The sequence below is a fragment of the Engystomops pustulosus genome, chromosome 2 (assembly GCF_040894005.1).
Source record: "Engystomops pustulosus chromosome 2, aEngPut4.maternal, whole genome shotgun sequence".
Taxonomy (NCBI): domain Eukaryota; kingdom Metazoa; phylum Chordata; class Amphibia; order Anura; family Leptodactylidae; genus Engystomops; species Engystomops pustulosus.
This window is the reverse complement of record NC_092412.1, coordinates 55,224,176-55,245,599: the sequence shown is the minus strand read 5'-3', so window position 1 is coordinate 55,245,599 and position 21,424 is coordinate 55,224,176. Positions and strand designations below refer to the sequence as shown.

Below are 21,424 nucleotides of genomic sequence, written 5' to 3'. Positions count from 1 at the left end.
TGAAAAAGTCCATTTTGAGAGCAGCTAGTTTGTGAATGACCCATCACCACTTACAGGTACAGACAAGCCAACTGTGAGCCTAGAAGCATTTATACATACCTTATTCATCTCATTATTTCATTTTATAGAAAATTCATAGTAAAACATTGTGCAAAAAAAAATTCCATAAGCTGTTCTGCATTTCGTGTTTGTTTGATAATGCTCAGCTAGCACAGTTTTTCAGGAGAGGACTGGCATTGTTATGCCTGAATGGCAATTTTAGCCATCTGGTGCGGGGAATCAGGTGTTCCTGACCTAATATAAACAAAGCAGCGCGACCTATAATGATTTATGTGCCCCCACTCTATTCCATTACTCTGGAAGGAACATTGATGGGAAAGAAGAAACCCTCATTGCTGTGTAGGGTAACAGACATCACCTTTCCTATCTCCTCGGCACAGCTTATAATAGATGAGTAGTGCAGTAAAGCGCTGCAGAATAGGATGATGCTATATGGATAAAGATCCATTTATAGAGGTTTACTTGTTATTGCTTTTCAATGGATCTGCTGGAAATTGAGATCTAAGGCTCATACATCTACCTGTTCATGTGCTGTATATGATGAAAAACGTTAACCAACCCTTTCATAAGGAGCCTCTGGCTCCCACTTTCCTCTAGAAGGGAAAGAGTAAAGTTAAGAAAAGTAAAGAAACCACACATACACACTTCTGAGGGGCAGGCCTGGCTACATCAGTAGCTCCAACAGACTTTAGTGGAGAGAGCTACAAGATCCAGAGCTCCAAAATGAGGCAGCAATTAAGGGCCAGATCAAAAATGGAGCCCCACAATTTTTTATTTATCCAGCCTTATTTTTTTCCTGCTTGTTCTCTTTACAGTTAAAAGAAGTTGTACTATGGGTACATTTCTTTGGCATAGAATGGCAAACAAGAATAAAAGAAGCATTACTTACTTGCTGGTATATATCTCTGGGTCCCTCTCAATACTTGGAAAATGACTGCTCTAAGAATCACTAACTGGTGCTTCCTTGTCTTGGCCAGTGATTCACTAAGCTGCATTTCCCAAATGTCAAAAAGGACCAGTAACAAAACTTGGGCAACGTCAGACTGAGCCACCACAGTGGTGGTGGCGGGCAGGCAGCTTGCCTTGGAGTTGGGTGGGCAGGAAGAGCGAGTGGGCAGACCGCAGACAAGGTGTGCAGGTGGGCCTAGTTAGCACAGCAGATGGGGCCCTATTGAATTGCCCCTGTTACTGCCGTGCTGTTGCTACGCCCTGGCACACCTGTCATCAGGGAGGGTGTTGGTAGGTTTTGGTTTTGCCATGCAGCCCATATGGCTGCTGCGGCTGTTGTCACGCCCATGATAAGTAGGGTTTGTTGTGCTTGTTCTTGATGACAGGTTCCCTTTAAGATAGGGGCTTAGAGCAACTATTATAACTTATGTATAATGAATGATAAAACTCACACTATTTTAATATAGTGACTCAATAAATCACCTGCCACAAAATCTACCTCTGCCTCCTACATTTGGATTAGACAGCAGCTGAGATCAAGAGACGCTGCTATCACATCCTCCCATAATGGGTTGAAGAGCGACATCCTCCCAGTTTGGGATTTGCATTGTGTCTCATTAGTGATTGCCACTTGGTTATAAATATGAATTAAAAGGAATAATGAATATGGCATTGTTCTAAAATGATGTGAAGAATATAAACCAGGTGCTCAGCAAGACGCTTGGAATTCTTTAGCATCAATCGTATTGATAACATCGCACAGGTTGTGCAAGATGCGGGAGTCTCACACGTTGGAGCTTGCCGGTTACTATTCATTAAGGCATAACCGTCAAGATAAATTAACACAATAAATAATTTATACAATGAGTTTGTTTCATCGTTCCCTAAAATGCAAGCTTCATGAAATTCTCCTCCCTTTCCACCATAACTCTTCTGTTATACGTCACCTTATATAACACACAGATCAGGGTTCATAGTATTCCTCCAAAGAATATAACACAATTTATGCATGACATATTAAAGGGGTTGGCCACTTTACCTCATGTTTGTTGTAATGTGTGTGTAATTGTGGGGGGCAGGATATTAGGTAATTTACCAATATACATCTGTACTGCTCCGCTTTCTGGATATGTAAAGTGAAGCCCCTGACACTTACACACACATTACAAAAACATGAGATAAAGCGAAAAACCCATTCAGTTCTCAAATTTAATAAGCATATGTTGTTGAACAATGTACCTCCCCAACGGTTATCAAAAATAGTGCAAACTGCAGATTCTTGAAATGTGTTGCACGTTCTTCATGAATCTGGCGCCCCCTGCACCGCTCTGACAGAATGCACCAACTCCAGGTGCACCTTTAACACAGTGGGGGTCATTTATTAAGGGCCCGATTCGCGTTTTCCCGACGTGTTACCCGAATATTTCCGTTTTGCGCCGCTTGTACTTAAATTGCCCCGGGATTTTGGCGCACGCGATCGGATTGTGGCGCATCGGCGCTGGCATGCGTGCGACGGAAATCGGGGGGCGTGGCCGAACGAAAACCCGACGTATTCGGAAAAACCGCCGCATTTAAAAACCGAAAATGTGTCGCATAAGGACCGCTTACCTTCACCTGGTCCAGCTCGGTGCATTCCGGCGCGATGAGTTTACTTCCAGCGCAGCAGCGCCACCTGGTGGACGGCGGAAGAACTACCTTATTAAATCCCGGCCGGACCCGAATCCAGAGCGGAGAAGCCGCCGCTGGAACGCGAATGGACCGGGTAAGTAAATTTGCCCCAGTTTGTCATGGTAAGAAATGCGGTGCATGGTTTGGCTCTGCACCGGAGTGTCCCATTTAGGTGCAAAATTTTCTGCAGCAAATGTGTTGCGGACACTTTATAAATACACATGCAAGTTTGCACATTCTTTCTAGTGCAAAGTCCGACAGAAAACTGGCGCAAACACTTTAATAAATGCAAGCCAATGTCTGACCTTGTGACACGGCTACAATGTAAGCTGGGCCTGTGTGATAGGACGTAAATTAATTTACACTGCCCTCCAACGGGTGGCGCTAAAGGCTTGATTTCCCTTTGAAAGAAGATGGGCCTGTAAAGCTGGTCACAGGTTATGGCTCTCCTCCATGAACAACAACCCCGCAGATACTCGGCTCAACACTTAATAATCATGGACCCTAAAAACTCCCTATAGCAGTGGTGGCGAACCCATGGCACGGGTACCAGAGGTGGCACTCAGAGCCCTTTCTGTGGGCACCCAGGCCTTTACCCCAGCACAGAGTTTGCCAGCTAGGACTCTAGGGCAAGGGCTCTGGGTCCCCTGATTCTCTCTCTTCAGGGGACCCTGGAGGGAAGCTACAATCCAAATTTCTTCATCATCTTTCTATTGTATTAGTGAATTCAGTAGACCAATACGATTAAAACCTGTGATACAACAAGAAGCAAAAAGTTGCTGCTTAAATTGTCATGTTGGCACTTTGCGGCATACAAGTGGGTTTTGGTTGTAGCTTGGGCACTCTGTCTCCAAAAGGTTCGCCATCACTGATCTATAGTATCTTCTACTAATGTACCTAGAAGATGAAGTCATATTAAAACTAACATTTTATGTAAATATATTTACTTGAAAATAATTCTGTAAATTAAAAATGTCCTCGTTCCTTGCTTCAATTTCAGATGATCCCCCTTTTCTAGAGGTTCCCGTGTTTAAACATTCCTGACCTCTTGTCACCCCCTTCGCCTCCTCATTTCTCATACTCCCTGCCCCTATCCCCATCCTACATTGTATGTCCTCCTTTCACATTCTTTTCTGCATTGCTGAGGAAGTGTCCTAGTTTGTCAGAAATGATAAAAGTAACTTCCACCTCATTACGCCAAGCAGCAGGATTCAGAAAAGGGGGAGTGAGGGGGATAGAAGGGGAGGGGGACCCATGCACTGCCTATTACTGTAGATGGGTGCATGTGTATCTATGGATAGATGTTCATGCTTTTGAATGTGTTTTTGTTGCTTTTTTTTGTCATAGAGCTGCGGTGCACACATACTATTCAGTGTTAGCTGTTTTGGACTGAGCAGAAAAGGCAAAGCACAAACTGTGAGCTGTTTATCTTCTCAATAGATAAAAATTCATTTCTCTCCGCAATTCTACAGTATTTACAGAGCAGTTTGTGATAATGTGGAAAATGATAATGACTTTTGATTGTAGAAAAAAGAGCAATGTCAGCTAAACCTGCTACTTCCATGGAAAATGGTCAACTATGATCAATGGCCAAGTGGGAATTCCTAACTCTCATCCTCCACTGCTTGGTCCATTTATGTAAGTTACTGCCATAGGTCTCTGGCAACAGCTTATTCCGCTTTTGCCGTTCACAACAGCCAAGTACACATAAAGTATAAAAATGGGGAAAGATGAGGATGGACAGGTGTTTATAAAGATGAAGCATGAGGTGATTTTTGGTGGGACTTTCAATACTACAGAAACCTTCATTCAACTGTGGAGTAGACCTCTAGTTTCTTACCTTGAAATATTCCTTCATTTTCTTCCCAGAATGCAGATGGCTAAATACTCAATAGTCCTTAAAGAGGACCCGTCACCCTTAAAAACGGCACTAGGAGCTGCTTACTGAAGTAAGCAGCTCCTAGTGCTAAAACAGACGCAGCATTGTTACACTGCTAGTGTTATCAGAAACCTCTGATAACGCTAACAAACACTGCTGCGCTGTACACTAGAGGCGCTGCTCACTCCATAGGCCAGCTAATCCCGCCCCCTCATGAATACGCCGGACTGCTTTGAGAGCGGTCCAGCATTTCTAGTGTACAGTGCAGCAGTGTATGCTAGCGTTATCAGAGGTTTCCGATAATGCTAGCAGTGTAACACTGCAGCGTCTGTTTTAGCAATAGGAGCTGCTTACTTTATTAAGCAGCTCCTAGTGCCATTTTTTATAGGTGACAGGTCCTCTTTAATGGACATATACCACCAGATTTACTGGTGGTAGACTGTCCCCGTTGTCATCCTTGTTATTCTAGGGAGTAATGGGCACCACTTTTCTTATGTTTAATAAGGTGCATTGGTACAAGAAATCCACTTTATAAAAAAATGAGCCGGAGGCGCTCAGACCTACATCAACCGAGCGCCAATTATGCAAACCCCTATAAATAAAAATTCAGCCGGGTTTCCTTGCGCAGCCGCACTGGTTACCAGCGGGGTACTCAAGGAAAGTGCTACTGCGCATGTGTGAGACTTACAGACAGCTGTCTGCAGCTCTTTTCGGGAGGAACAAAGTATGAATTTTTGTTACAGGGGGCATAATTGATATTTGTATAATTGATTAGCGGCTGGAGCAAGGAGGCACTAGGCCTAATCCTTTAATTTGTTGGGAATCCAGATTTTTTTTGGCACATAGACTAATCATGGCAGCTAGTTTACTATTGGTTTCCCATTAACCTTGTCTGGAAAATGGAGGACAGGAGGAGATTGAACAGCCTTATCCTCTCAACCTAAAACCTACAAACTAATAGAATCGATTTCTTGTTATACATTGTAAGTGAGATAAATTATACTAACATTTTAGATCCTCTCCATATGCAAACACTTTACAGCCACAACCATTGGCTGCTCTCCAGTAATGCTGAGCATCACCATTATTATAGAGACTCCAAACACTATATGGTGTGAATGTGTGTCTATGGTAAGATGCATAAATGTAAAACTAATCCCGATATTCATACATGTTAATAGCATACACAACACAGGAACACCACCCTCATGTATTGGCATACCGCAACTTATTGGGAAATCAGACCTATGTAACAGCATCTATAGTATTCATATACTTCATTTGGAATAAAAAGGGTAATTACCTGTCAGAAGAATCAATGTAATTAGCCCTGTTTACATGATCAGGTTTTTCAATGTAGTTTTCAAGTCAAATCCAGGACTGGATTGAAAAGAGAGGCAAAGTGGCATGTATTCTTTATACTTATTCTTTCCTGTATATCCTGTGCTGTGCAAATAAATGGATAGTGCAGGTCATAACAGTAAACTTTGTAATATATTTCACTAAAGAAAAATGCTTCTTTCTCCGGTTTGCCCCAGCCTCTCATCAGAGATCACAGAGGTCCGTCTGTTACTAGTAGTCGTCTGTAAGTTGGATGTCCGGGATTGCATTTATACAGAAAATGTAATAAAACATCGCTGTTCCCTAGAAATAGTGCCAATAGAGACTCCATGAGGCAGAGCTGCAATACCACAAACAACCTGTAGAAAGTTGTGGCACTATTTCTGAATGTAAGAACCTTAATGGGGCTCATTTATTAATAGTCTTAATAATTGGTGCCACTGAGACCAGAGGCGCATGCATTATAAAGAGGGTCTGATCTTGGGCTTGTGTAGATTTCAGCTATGGCGTACACTAGTTTTCTGACACTGGTTATATTTGTCTGGCAAAGGTATGTGAAATTATGACTTTTTCATGCCTTTTGTGCCAGAATATCCAGGCACCTTGAATGTGGTAATCTTCTTTTATTTATTATCCATGTTCTTCTTCCTTCTAAAATCAACTTTAAAAATGATGCTTATGATGCCAGAAGGTCTCTGGGGGATGTTACCAGACTTTCTCTATGCTATGGCTTCACAGGCTATTACACTGTCTACCCTTCCCCTCTGCTCCCTCAGCACTTCCTCCTCCTTTTGTAGGATGTAGTCTCACAGCAGTAGAGAAAGCTCCAGTACATGGTGGGAGGGGGAAGTGCTCCTGCACACTGTAACAGCCTGTAAAGCTGCAGGATGGAGGGGCTCTGGTAACAGCCTCAAAGGTCATAGCAGAGAAGATTACCACATTCACAATGTCTGGATCTATGAGTAAGTTTCTCTGGTTTTTCATGAAGGTTTTACAGATTTCCTTTAAAGGATTGATATACCTGCCCCATTTTTTTCAAAGTCTCTACATCCACCTTTACGCTACTTCAGAATACATAGCAGAGTTGTATAATTCATTATGTCTTTAATCCAGCCTTCAACGTACCAAACAATAAATGTAAATTGCCTCTGCTTTTCGTAACATTCTGCTTTGTTTCCTGGATTTCGTGAGTAACAATACCTGGGCCGTGTGCAGGAACAACTGCGGTCATTGTTGCGGTGTTGTGTGGCAGGTTTACTAGCCAAACCAATTATGTGTTGAAATTTCAGGGCATATGCCCACAATTGCACTCTTTGTGGTGCAGTCGCAATGAAGTCGTTGTGTGAAAAGGCGCGGTATTCGCGGAGCGTTCTCCAATCAGAGGTGTTGAAAGTTATTACAGGACAGTGGAGCCATTCACATTGACTTGTTGCGATGCACAGAATTTAATCCCGCTGCATTCAGAAATATGGAACAAGAGATTGTAGGTGTAAGGTTTCGTTCCGAGCACGGGAAGAATGGAGCAGGTAAGGTGAGGGGGGGAAGCAGGGGAGGATCGCTTTCCTTGTTTCTATGTAAAATAATAAGGGTAGGTGACAGATATAAACATCAGTTTCTTCCATTTTTTTCTTTTGGTGAGCACAAAAGAAATGGAAGTTTAAAGGAGGAAGAATAGACTGTGGGAGAAAACTGATGACATTACTGTTTGTCATTATTGAAAAGAAAAACTTTTTAGTGGGTGGTAACAGTTAAACCTGTCCCTGCTGCTAGAGAAGTCTTCAAGGCCCCTCTCCCACCACAAACTTCAGGTTTTCTACAAAACTTTCTTCATCGTTGTCTATGAGCTATAAGTCCTTTGGAATTCCCAAAATACTCTCTGGACCCTTAATTTAATGCATAAACCCTTTCAATGTACCTGGAGTAAAAAACAACCAGGAGTGATGAAAATAACAATGAACAGTTCAAGTACGTTGATGATTAAGAACTGCTAACGGAAGAAAGTCTGTTGACCCTAATACAAGAAATAGTTGCCCATTCCCTCCTAAATTGGCTCAGTTTGGCAGACTTTCCCCTTATGTGCATGAATATCTTATGAATAGAGATGAACAAATGTATTTGTTTGTTCTTAATTTCCCAACAAACCTGGCATTTTTTAGGCACCACATCCAATTCAAATCCCTTTTCCGATTCGCTCAAACAAATCTTTCAAAATGGCAGCTGGATATTGCTTTCATTCTTTCCATTGCCTACAGAGGGAGGATTAGTTCACAAAAGAATTTTTGAAACCAGATTGAAGCTTTTTAAGAAAAAAATCTGGGAAAACTGGGGAGGAGGGGGGGGGGGGTATACCCATTTCCAGAAAAATTCCAAGTTCGGACCAATTCCTTTAGGACCTAAACCAAATCCTTTAAATAATTGGACCAGGGATCTGAATGGCATCTTGGTTGACTCACTAATTTCTATACATTTTTGGAAACACACAGTATGCAGCTCCGGTACTAAATATAACAATGCATCACTTTTTCTTGAATATTGCTTCAATGGCTGTTCTACTAACTAGTGCTATGAAAATGTAGAAATGCAGAGTAACATGATCATTGCAAGACATCTTTAACTGTATGTTGAGCTTTCCCAAAGGGCTTAGGTCTGATTGCTGTCCCTCATTTAGTTACCTAAAGAGTCTCAGTACTCAGCAGTTGCTGCAGATGTCATACGGTGCCTTGGGGCTACAATGAGGATGAAGTGTTGACAAACACTTTCTCAAGGCAGGCTTTGTGATTACAAGTAGACCCCAATGGAATAGTACATGTGAGTGTAACCTGTCTTGTAAAACACGATGGCTAGTAGTATGAATGCTTCTTGAGCACAAAACATAATAACTTACAAGAAAATGAATACATGTATCCATAATACCCTAATAGGATCAGTCTACCTGTCATGGTTCTTATTTTAGATGCATCTGAACAATGATATTTGGCAGTTTTCTAAAAAAAAATTAAGAAAAAATTTGTTTTCAATATCAATTCTGATCTTCTTTTGGGTTGATGATTTAGAACTTCCCATCAAAGAGAACTTTTTACTCCCTTCACAAATCATTCTCTTTGCACCCAATCACACACTTGACCCTTCACCAATGCTAAGCAATCAATGCTTATAGTTTTGGTACCCAATATGCTTATTAGGTTTCCTCTTATCAAATGGCTCTTCCAGCACTGTCTACTCCACTCCCAAGATCAAACACTTTATAATAAAGCCTATTTAGCATAAAGGTTAGTGAAAGTAATGGGGATGATTGCTAATTTAATGATGGTGGTTAGAGAATCAATGAAGTGACATCTATTCAAAGATGCAAAGAGTTGGAGTTGATGAAGGTGTGAAACATTCTCTTTAATAAATAGCTGGGCAACTTGGTTACTATGTTGAGCTTAAAGGACATCTACCACCAGGATGATAGATTGTAAAGCAAGCACATTGAAATACTGGTGTGTGCCCTGTTTGGTAGGATCAGCTCTTCTTTTAGCTTCTAATAACTTGATTTTTACAAGAAAGAAATGGAAATTATGCAAATGAGCCTGAGGGGCTCCAGGCTCCATAGGTTTTAATGGAGCGTAGAGCACTTCAGACTTATTTGCATAATATTTTAAGCCATTTATTCCTAAAACAAGAGCATAATAAGCTAAAATAAAAGCAGATCCTGCTAGAGGGGGGCACACACCCGTATGTCAGTGTGATGGGTTTCCAATCCTTCATCCTGGTGGTAGATGTCCTTTAAAGGAGTTCACCCATGAAAAACATCACCTACGTCAGTGGTGGCGATCCTATGGAACTGGTGCCAGAGGTGGCACTCGGAGCCCTCTGTGTGGGCACCCAGGCCATCACCCCATCACCAGACAGGACTCAAGGAATCTTTCTGCAGAATCTTCTTACAATGATAGACAAATTGGCCCTCCTCCTTTCAACTGTGATGGTGTCCTTAGGAGGCTGAATGATTGAAAATTGTCAAAGAACAAGGAGAAATAAATTACTGTCTAAATTGCTGCGCTGGCACTTTGCAATAAATAAGTGGCTTTTGGTTGAAGTTTGGGCACTCCAGCTCTAAAAGGTTAGCCATCACTGACCTACGTGATGGCTTAGGGTCACATCACTGAGACCCCTGATAGAGCTGTGATTAAGCATGCACACTATTTCTCCACTCAAAGTCTTTGGGACCCTCTCGCCATAGAGAATGAATGTGGGATACTTACTATGGGTGACCACCATTCCATTAAAAAAGGAACCTAAGGTTGATGTATTTCAAGTGTTTAGACAATTATCACGAGCATGAACTTTGGGGGACTGATCACAAAAACCCCATTTGAATAGAGCAGTGGTTTTGTAGGTGAACTACTTCTCCGATCAAAGTCTATGGAAAACTTTCTCCTCCAGCCCTGAATGTGTTCATAGTATGCAAGGGTTCCATTCAGACAAGAGACACAAGTCCTTCTATTTTTCCTCTTCTATCATACATTTATCACCTACCCTGTGTAACAATCATATTAGTTGGACAGCTCTTGGTTGGAGCAAATCACCAGATTCATCTGATGAACATTTAATGAGGATGGAAAAGGATCAGCAGTGTCCAAACATAATGAAAATGTCTACATGTAGCCATGCGAAAAAGAGATAAAAAGAGCCATTAATCAGGCTGCGTCAATGGCATGTCACTAGTCTTAATCCTGGAACTTATTGAATTGATCCCCATTCTCCACTCATTACACAGTACACTAGCTCTCTATGGGAACAGAGCATTGACTAAACCAAGTCCCTACTAATGTAACAATTTGAGATAAACCCAGAGCACATTCCAGGGGATTATCTGAATTTGTAACAGATTCAGTTCTTATTTGTCCCCAAGCACAACAGCTGTCCACCTAGGATGTGTCCAAGCAGAAGATCCAAGGTCAACACGGGACGCTGCAGACAATAAGCACTCTGGGTTAGTGTTTCTTTTCTACGTGACGTTCCGATTATCTGTGATAACAGTAGAGACTGAACTGTGATGGCAATTATTAAGAATGTCATTTATCCTGGCACCTTCTGCCAGTGCGTCTTAACATAGAATCCTTTTATGATGTTGTGGGTGTTCATAGCTGAAAACTGATTTGGTATGGAACGTAAAATAAAAGTGCTGAAGCAAGATGCTCGCAACGCTGCACGATAAAGCGATTCATGCACCAAAGGACTACAAACACTCTATACTTGAGTGGCCTGTACGTGGAAACGAGGAAGAACAGAGCCAGCAGCTAAAGGCTTAGTGATGTTTAATGATGTATTGAGCACTTTTCGAGTCTCCTGTGACGTTACATAAGTTCAGTTCCAGTTAACCGGTTGCGAGCTGGTACAAATAACAAAAATCTGGGTAGTAGGCGAGCGTAATGTCTAGAGATGAACGAATCACGATAAATTGTCTTTTCCAATCAGACCAAAGTGCTGCCAATCTCAGGCCTGATGAATTGATTCTGTCATTCTAGAACTTCTACGTTAACTTAGGATAGCAATCACTGACCCAAACTCTGCATTTACAAGTATATGGGAAAAGGTGACTTTAGAGGTCACCTTGCCCAAAACACAGAACAATTCTCCATTCACCTGCTTTATAGTTAGTCTGGTTGTTTTATGTTTAGTCATTTCTTTATTGTCATTGTTTCCACTGAAGAACACTTTACTTGTCCGGCATGTGCTGTCAAGTGTTCTGCGCAAAGTCAAGCTGACCTAATCTTCATCCTGTTTCATCTCAGAAGCAAACATTCCCCACATCTCGATCTGTGGGACGTAATAGAAAAACAACAGGACTTTTCTAGATAAAATGCATAATTATGGATAGGTCAAGATGAAATGGGTGGGAGTTACATAATTATTATGGTTGAAAAAAGGCATCTGTCCATAAGGTTCAACCAAGGAAGGCAAGGAAAGGGGCTTAGGGTAAGGGATATAAAGGAAGAAACATGGTTCTATATTATAACATAACCGTCAATGTTATCTTGCTGTAAGAAGGTATCTAGGCCCTTCTTGAAGCTCTCTGTTGTTCCTGCTGTGACCAACTCCTGAGGCAGGCTATTCCACAGATTTTAAAGTAAAAAAATATTGTCGTCTCTGGAGATTAAACCTTTTTATCCAGATGGAGACAGTGGGGCATATTTATCAGGGCTTGTGCGCCACATCAGTTCCGTAGAAGCCCTGAAATAATTGAAAATGCTGGCTTATTGCTAGCACTTGCGATTATTTAGCCCTCTCCGTAACCTTCACGCCAGGGGGGCATGGCCAGCCAGGAGTGGGCCGGTGCGGGTTGTAACTGTCCCTACGCTTATGAATAGTCACCTTCTACGTTTATTAGAATAAACGCTGCGCAGCACCCTTCCCGTTACATCAAGAAGCTGAAGCCTCTTAATGTATCGCGCTGCGAAAATGCAGCAGCAGGGCAATCATACGCTGGTGCACGAGTGTCCCCATGTCTTTTGATTATTTAACCTCTGGTCAGCCTCAGATCTGCCCCAATACTGTACCCCATAAATTCAGAATAAGGCAATCTAATTTGGAGGTTGGTAGAGTCTATTTTTTTTGGAAATGATAAAGGGACGGACCCCATAATAGTTTAATCAGGTGTTTACAAAAAACATCAGTCTTTGCCAAATTTGCCAAACATACACTGTGCGGAACAGACAGTTGTAACATAAAACTTAGGTTTCTGTATCTAAACAATAATCCCGGTCCATGAATTGTTTCCCATCGATCCTGTGTTCTTTTGCCGTCTAATTCTGAGTCCCTGAGCTCCCGTCACACTGCTGTGCTCCTCATAGCGTATTGTATACACCCACTGACAATTGAGCATGAAAAGCTTAAACACACACAAAATTACTAGGATGTTACAAATACTAAAGGAAAGTTGTTATTAATATTAAAAATGGAAACTACCAAATTGTTAAGACTGTTAAGTTCAACGCCTTCAGACACTTATCTCATGGTAGTGCTGGAGAGGAAATCTGTCGCTGCTTACATTGTTCATGTATAATATAAAATCATTTACACAAAGTATTCTTACATCAGTTGCTCTCGCTCTTAGAAGTGTTTTCTAAAAGATTAATATTATTGTCTATGATTGATAACTGCAGCAGTGCCCCCCGCTGGGTACAGGGAGTTACTACTATTCTACATTCTTTAGACCTTTGTTCAACCTGCAATAATAAATTAGGGACGTTGACACCAATTGTCTGATTTAATTTTATTAAAGGAACTACTAGAGTATTCAGATAATAGACCAGTGAGGCTAGAAGGAAAGTGAAGTGTCAGCTGTGTTTTGTAAATTGAGTGAGATTTATGATAATTACATGTAGTTACAAATTCTGTCTTTGTTATAGTCTAACATAAAGGTCTATGTTGGGCGAAAAAGAACATTATGTGACAAACTCTTTGGGAGCCTTCTTGTATTACAGCATGTGCACTCTTTACGGTGCCTTTCATAGCACCTCTACAAAATATCTATGGTATGTGATATGCAGGTACATGGAGGTATAGAATGGATAAACAGAGGTCTATGGGGCAGGTGTACATGCCCGGAATTAAACCCAATTCCTTGTGCATGGCCAGGTAATTAAGACGTTTTGCCTCCTCCATGCCAAGTGGGTGTGGAGAGGTGTGAAGGGGGTGTGGCTGGTGGCAGAGTGGGCTGGCGCATTGCGGTCTTGTCCCACACCTGAGTGCAAGCTATAACCTGCAACCATTCGCAGCCTCCTGATAAATCCGACTTGTGCTGGGGGGAAGGATGTCATCATACGCCACCGCCAGTGTATGATAAATGTGGCTCTATGACCTTGAAATATGATCTGTATAAGGCCCCATGCACACGAACGTACAGAGGACGTATGTACAACTGCAAGCTTGCCCTATTTTTTAGACCGTAACGGTCCTATCTTTCCCTGTGTTAAGGGCTGTGGGCCGTGCATTTCAATGGAGAGGTGAGAGGTCACCCCTACTCCTCTCCATTGCGGCGGACGTGTGTCAGTGTGCATGCGGCCTTACATTCATCAGTTAGTGTGGTGCCCTTATATTCATACACATTTATAGGGATATCCCTATAAGGACATTTATAGCATATCCATGGGAAATGTCATAGATTTTTGATTGATGCTCATCACACCTCTGTTTGGTTGTGCAATCATTCACGTACGGTTGAGATGTATATTGTGGATTTATTGCACCTCAATAGCAGGGGCCCTGTTAGTATAAGAACTTCTTGTTGATTTAGTATCCCAAAAACCAAGTTCCGTTTAATGCAAAGTCTGAAACACGACACCCAACTTAAAATGTGCAATTTATATAACAGATGAATATCTCCTTTGTATATATGCCAGGGCCTATATGCTATCACTTCTTCTGCACTGAGGGTTGGCTCCAGGTTTCAGTAGGCCCCTGGCCAGTAGAGCCTCAGTGGGCCCCTTTGCAGTGAACTCATGTGGCGGCATTAAAAATTCAGAAACTAAAACAGTCTCCTGTTCCCTAAAACATTCCCTAATTTGTCATATCATGGTTGTTTTATATAAAACCCACCTCACCCCCCTGGATTCTTTATGAACAGCTTTATGTGGGCCCCCCCCCAGCAGATCTGGGCCCCGACACTTGCCTTGGTATGCCCACTGCTGGCACCCGCCCTGTCTGAACTGCCTATTGCTATGCCCTGACTTAGATGGCAGACATCTCCGCTAACACGTCAGCACAGTCATTTCCATATAATCTCATCATTATGACAAGAAAAGGAAAAAGATGCGACTAAGCAGAAAAAGGGAAAAAGCAAAACACTTTAAAATTCAAAACAATATCACATCAAATAGGCTCTCACGTAAAGTGGCCTACTTACCAGTGATATCCGGTGTACAACATTAAAGTAGCAAGAAGAAAAGGAGCAAAGTAATCTCATGCAGATGCATTTACTGCGGTGTTACATTTCAGTATGTGAGCTTTAATATATTCTTTACTACTATAAGGTCTATATGAGATCTGCACTAGTATGGAACAAAGAAAGGACAGATAATAAGAATATGTAGATTTTACAATAAAACCTCCATGATCTTTAGTTTACATTGGAGAAATTCCTGGTGCTCATTTAATTGGGGGTCGTTACTACAATAATTTACTATGACAATGTTACAGCTCAGTGGAAAGTTCGTAAGATAGGTCAATTACTTGGGCGATGGGTAAAAACATTGTCAACCCCAGCTGGAAAAGTTATAATAATAATAATAAATCCTTTTTGCTTCATTAGTTTTTAATTATGTATTTTTAATGAAGGAGTTTGCTAATAAAGAGAGAACAATATTACGATACTTTAATTCTGAGCAATGCGGTATTGTCTTCAAGATTCAAGCTCCATTTGTCTTCTTATCATTTTCACTGGATTTGTATCAATATCCTAAAGAGGCTCCTATATCATGTGGAATTGCTCCTATAGAAGACCATGGCATAGACGCATCTATAACTGTCCTTGGGTTCTTGGTTTTTATGTCTCTTTCCTATGATTTGTCTATGTTTTCCCAGGGCACCAGTCATGAACCAGCAGCTCTTCCCAAGGTTAAACCACATAATGAATGATATTGAATTGTTCTCCATAGTTCCTCACAACCTCTGCAGTAAAATTCACAGGCACTGTGGCCACTTTCCAAAGAAGTTATTATCCGATGGCAAAAAAAGCGTTTGTCAGAATGTGTTATGTTTAGCCAGGAGACAAATGTCCAGCCCTTAATTAGTTTTGGGTTACATCATATTACTTAGTCTGTAATTGTTAAAAGGAATCTTATCTACAGCGTCCTGTACAAGCGCAAACCACTGGCTTTTATAATTGAAGCACTAATTCAAAGGGACGATGCCCTCAGCCAAGGCATAATGAAAAGAAGAAACTCTGATTCACAGACCACATGTCAGGAGACCGGGCCGGGAGTCTCTAGCACAAAATATAGACACCGTGCAGGATGAATGCTTGGACCCCCCTACAGTTTGGCTTCATAAGATGTTATCTCCAAGGGAAGGAATGGATCACACTGAGGACCCTACGGCTAGTTCTGTCATGTCTAGCTAAATAAGCACTTTGTATAAATGTCAGGATTTAATGAAGGCACAGGCTGGATCCGTAGCAGATAAATCAGTTTTAGAAACATGTTAAAAGTTATCAGGCATCTGTTAACACGAAAGCCACTATTTTGTGTGCCAAATGCAGAATCATAGCTACGTCCAGGACAAATATTCAGATTGTTGTTCTGCTAGCCTTGTATGTGTGGGTCCACAAAAATGCAGAGTGGCTTCTTGGCTTCCCTGAACCTGTTCACACCTGCTACAGAGCCAGGGCTTATTATATGGGACACAGCATGGCAATGGGACAGTGTAGATATTTGCTAGAAATGCTAATGCATAGAAGCAGAAAGAGGGGAACGGATAAAATTGAAGTCAACATCTGCAAAAAGTTTGTATTTTCTCTCCGTGTTTGCATGGGTTTCCTTCGGGTACTCCGGTTTCCTCCCACACTCCAAAACAGGAAGGTTGAGTCGTAGAGACTAGGATTCTCTGAAATAGCCCAGTTAATATGCCTTACATATTGTTCCAAGTTTTTTATATTGTTGTTGCTCTTTATACCAGTTCGACCTTTGGTTTTAATATTGCACATCTTTATAGATCGATATATGGCATCTCCTATCGTGCTGAGATTTGGCAGTATCTGGTCAGGTATGAAACATGGGTTGGCAGGTCAGGTATGAAACGTGCCATGTGATGATGAAAGATAAGAGGCATCTCAAAGAACAAGCAGCAGAAGTGTTCATAGAAAGTTATCATTTCCAAGTTATTAGTGTAAGGTAAAATCTATTCCTTCTGCAAGAGTGGGTCAGTCTGCCATGTGAACTACGTGGGGTCAACGCAAATAGCTTTTACGGAGAGGTCACACTAGATAGAAAGCAACATAAGTGAGTGAGCAGCATTGAGGTTGTCAAAACAATTTATGATCGGGTGATATGATATCACATGCACTAAATAGTATACATAGTATAATTGTTAATTATATAGCAACAAACAATCAAAGTCGCATCAGTTTAGACTCCTTCAGACACAGCACATATCAGATTAAGTTGATACCTAGCGACATGTAAACCGAGGAACTGATGAAGGTGTACATTTCACCATTACGGCTTATCACGTTACCACAATTTCAGTTCTGACCGTTGTGTTGTGTTTATGGAGAACATAATAGTCAGTACATTCAGATATACATGGTAATTACCAGCACTTCATAAATGTTTCATTATACTGTAATATGTGGTTTTAAGGACCTTCTTAAGCATAGCAGCAAAGTTCTAGTGATTACAGAAGACCTGTCACCAGAATTATACCCTCACATCAGTAATAGCTGCTGGTAAAGGGTTAAAAGTCCTCCCCATATCATACCTTAAATACAGCCTCACAATCTATATCCATACACATAAGATAGTTTAGCAGAAAAGTGGTAACTTATCTAATATCTGTATGGTGGGGAACATGTGCAATGATGATAATAAAGAGATAGCGAAGTGGAGATGGAACCGGCAAGAAACTATGTAATATAGATGACCCAGAAACCAAGGAAGATATTAAAAAGTACAAGAACAATCAATCAGAATCAGAAACTTTCCATTACCTCAACTCACCTGCTTTCATTGGAGTAGGCCTCATTCCAAGTTTTCCTCAATTCAGATAACCTGCATTTATTTCACATATCCACCCATCAGCTCCTGTCAGGGCATGCTCAATTTTACAGTCGCCTAGTTGTGAAAGGTGAATGTAATAATTCTACATCTTTTTAATTATAGGGGTACACACCTTTCCATTCAGGTCATCCAGAGGAGGTTCAGCATATATTGTCTATAGACAGCTTGAAGAAAGATTTTTTTAAACTAATGACATTTAGAAGCCTCTATATCAGGGGTCAGGAACCTTTTTGGCTGAGAGAGCCATAAACGCCACACATTTTAAAATGTTATTCCATAAGAGCCCTACAATATGCATATGCCTCAAAGTAGATAGGAAGCCCCAGCACATACACCCAGTAGATTGGTAGTCACAGCAGATGCCCCCAAGTAGGTAGCTAGCCACAGCACATGTCCCCAGTATATAGGCAGCCACAGCGCATATACTCCAGTATATAGGTAGCCACAGCACATGCCCCCAGTATATAGGTAGCCACAGCACATATACCCCAGTATATAGGTAGCCACAGCACATGCCCCCAGCATATAGGTAGCAACAGCAAATGCTTCCCTGAAGATAGGTAGTCACAGCAAAAAAAAAAAAGAGTATTTACCTACCTGCGCTCCTCATCGCTCCCAAGCGATGGCGCCTGGGTCACACAAAGGACATAAGCAGGGGTAACATTGCTGCCTGTGTCAAGTGATCAGTCTATGACACACACAGCCATCACTATTTATTAAAGATCTGTCTGAGAGCCAGATGCAGCCAACAAAAGAGCCATATCTGGCTCCCGAGCCATAGGTTCCCTACCCCTGCTTTATATACTCAGACTGCTTCATACTAGCATATGATAATACACAGCTATAGACAGATAAGGCAAGGGGGGATTACTACTCAAAGGGTGAACAATTACATGGAGAATGGATCATAGTTTTGTAGGATAGTGCACTTTTTCTAGGGCTCTCCAAATAGATCCTAAGGCCCTTTGCAGACGAACGTCTGCTGACCCGGGCAGTAACCCTGGCCACCACACTGCCGTTAGGAGGGGGTGAGCACTCCTCACCACTCACCACTCCATAGAAAGCCAGTCCAGGTCACAGTGCAGGGAGACACTGTTCTAGGGCCATCCTATAAGTATTCACAAAAAGAGTGTGACACAACACTGTAAGTAAGTGTTAGACTGTTGATGCTCCGGTAAGCCTGAAGCCAAGTAGTAAATGCATACTTAATAATCTGGAAGTGTTCTCCGGTAAAAATACTTGTGGCAATGTTAATTCTAATGACCCAAATCAGCTTCGTACAAAGCAGCCAAGGCTGCAGTTTAATCCATAAACAATACTTGACCTAAATCTGAACAGAAGCTCCTAAAAATGACAATATATTATATTTCGGTGTATAAGACAAAGCAGGCGCTGTCGGCAGAAAGCGGAGCGAGGAGCAGTACTTACCCTGAAGTGGATTCCAGAAGTTAAGGTCTTGGTCCATCACATCTGCTCATTCCAACACAAGATGACAAAGTGACTGCTGGAGAAGAAAGCTATGGTCCGCCGAGCCTGTCCCTTTCCCTCAGAAGTGTCGCTGTTGGAGTTTACTGCTGTGACAGCTTGTAAACAGTGCGGATTTAAGTAAGGCATTGATGGAGAGAAGTCTGAGCATTTTATCATTGGAAGCATATAAACCTGCCGTCTACATGAACTGCATGCGACACACAAGGTCATTGGTAGTGAGGAGTGGACTAGTCCAGATTCGGGTTCACCAAGTTCGGCTGACCTTGTACACTCCTAATACTATAGTATTGCAGTATATGGTGAACTGACTATTTCACTGCAACAGTGCACCACCTAGGCAAAATGGTGGCACGCACACTTTGCAGACAGCATCTAAAGGGTTGACACCTGTGATCGGTGCCAGCATGGCATGGCCGCATGGCCGCCGGAGCAGCGCTGCATTCAGCTTTCGGCCGGCCGTGGCCGGGTATGCCTATCCGTCCCTATAAACAGCATTGTGTATGGGGGCCGGAAGGTTGTTGGGTCCGGCCGGAAGCTGAATGCAGTGCTGCTCCGGCAGCCATGTTTGTTTACATGGCGCCCGGACCAGAGCGACAGCAGCGCTGGATACCGGAGGGCACTGGAAGGTAAGTACAGCTTTATTGTTTTAGGCAGCCCGCTCCCGGCCACATATATATTTTTTTTCAAAACTCGGACAACCCCTTTAAGTTCAAGTACATGAAACTGCAAAGTTTGGCACAGACCCAAACATTGCTTTTCGGGTTCACTCGACACAAGGCGTTGTTTGTTATTACTTTTTTAAAGAGTAACTGTTAAGTTTTTTTCCCCCACAAATCGATAGCTCTTGGGATGTAAAACAACTTTGCCTATTATGTTTGTTACCTATATCCAGCAGCCAGTTTTTTTGCTATACCCCCAGATTACCTCAGTGATGCAGTAGCTGATTCCTCTGCCTGTGCAGATAAGCCATGTAGTCCATAGTATAAACAAATAACATGCACTCCTGGGAGGGGTGGGGCTGCTGCTCCCTGCTCAGCAGGAGGTCATGTGACAGAGTTTTCTCTCTCAAGACTGTGGATACAGATGTTTCCTGCACAGAAAAGTGAGGTACAAGATCTCCCTGGTTCCTATTAGTCCCTCCATCTCAATCTGTGATTCTACAGAACTTTCTCTGTCTCTCGCTGCTCTCCTCCCCCACTTTATCATGGGTACTTTGTGCACTGTGCAGATAAGCTATTAACCCCTAGTTCTCACACAGCACAGGCTATAGATTTCAAGAAACTGGTTGACTTATGATTTTTTCCACCTATTACATGTTCCCTGCTCCTCCTTGTGATGGAAGCTGCCAGGCTGTCACCATATACATCCTGTATATGCTCTGTACATGTCCCCTGCTCCTCCATGTGATGGAAGCTGCCAGGCTGTCACCATATACATCCTGTATGTGCTCTGTGCACGTTCCCTGCTCCCCCATGTGATGGAAGCTGCCAGGCTGTCACCATATACATCCTGTATATGCTCTGTACATGTCCCCTGCTCCTCCATGTGATGGAAGCTGCCAGGCTGTCACCATATACATCCTGTACGTGCTCTGTGCAGGTCCCCTGCTCCTCCATGTGATGGAAGCTGCCAGGCTGTCACCATATACCTCCTGTATGTGCACTTTACATGTCCCCTGCTCCTCCATGTGATGGAAGCTGCCAGGCTGTCACCATATACATCCTGTATATGCTCTGTACATGTCCCCTGCTCCTCCATGTGATGGAAGCTGCCAGGCTGTCACCATATACATCCTGTACGTGCTCTGTGCATGTCCCCTGCTCCTCCATGTGATGGAAGCTGCCAGGCTGTCACCATATACCTCCTGTATGTGCTGTACATGTTCCCTGCTCCTTCATGTGATGGAAGCTGCCAGGCTGTCACCATATACATCCTGTATGTGCACTGTACATGTCCCCTGCTCCTCCATGTGATGGAAGCTGCCAGGCTGTCACCATATACATCCTGTATGTGCACTGTGCATGTCCCCTGCTCCTCCATGTAATGGAAGCTGCCAGGCTGTCACCATATACATCCTGTATGTACTGTACATGTTCCCTGCTCCTCCATGTGATGGAAGCTGCCTGGCTGTCACCATATACATCCTGTATGTGCTCTGTGCATGTTCCCTGCTCCTCCATGTAATAGAAGCTGCCAGGCTGTCACCATATACATCCTGTATGTGCTCTGTGCATGTTCCCTGCTCCTCCATGTAATAGAAGCTGCCAGGCTGTCACCATAT

General features: G+C 42.4%; 1 protein-coding gene across 5 annotated transcripts in view; it reads left to right on the top strand.

Annotated features, from left to right (window-relative positions):
• Positions 1-21,424, top strand: part of ZNF385A (zinc finger protein 385A) — a 222,076-nt gene that overhangs the window by 121,702 nt on the left and 78,950 nt on the right. The window contains exon 1 of one of the 5 annotated variants that reach the window (XM_072134672.1): positions 7,350-7,422. The exons of the other annotated variants lie outside the window; for them this stretch is intronic. Coding sequence (XP_071990773.1) covers positions 7,365-7,422 — 58 coding nt within the window. The 5' untranslated portion in view covers positions 7,350-7,364. Of the gene's footprint in view, positions 1-7,349; positions 7,423-21,424 lie in introns of those variants that run through there. 5 annotated transcript variants of the gene reach the window in all.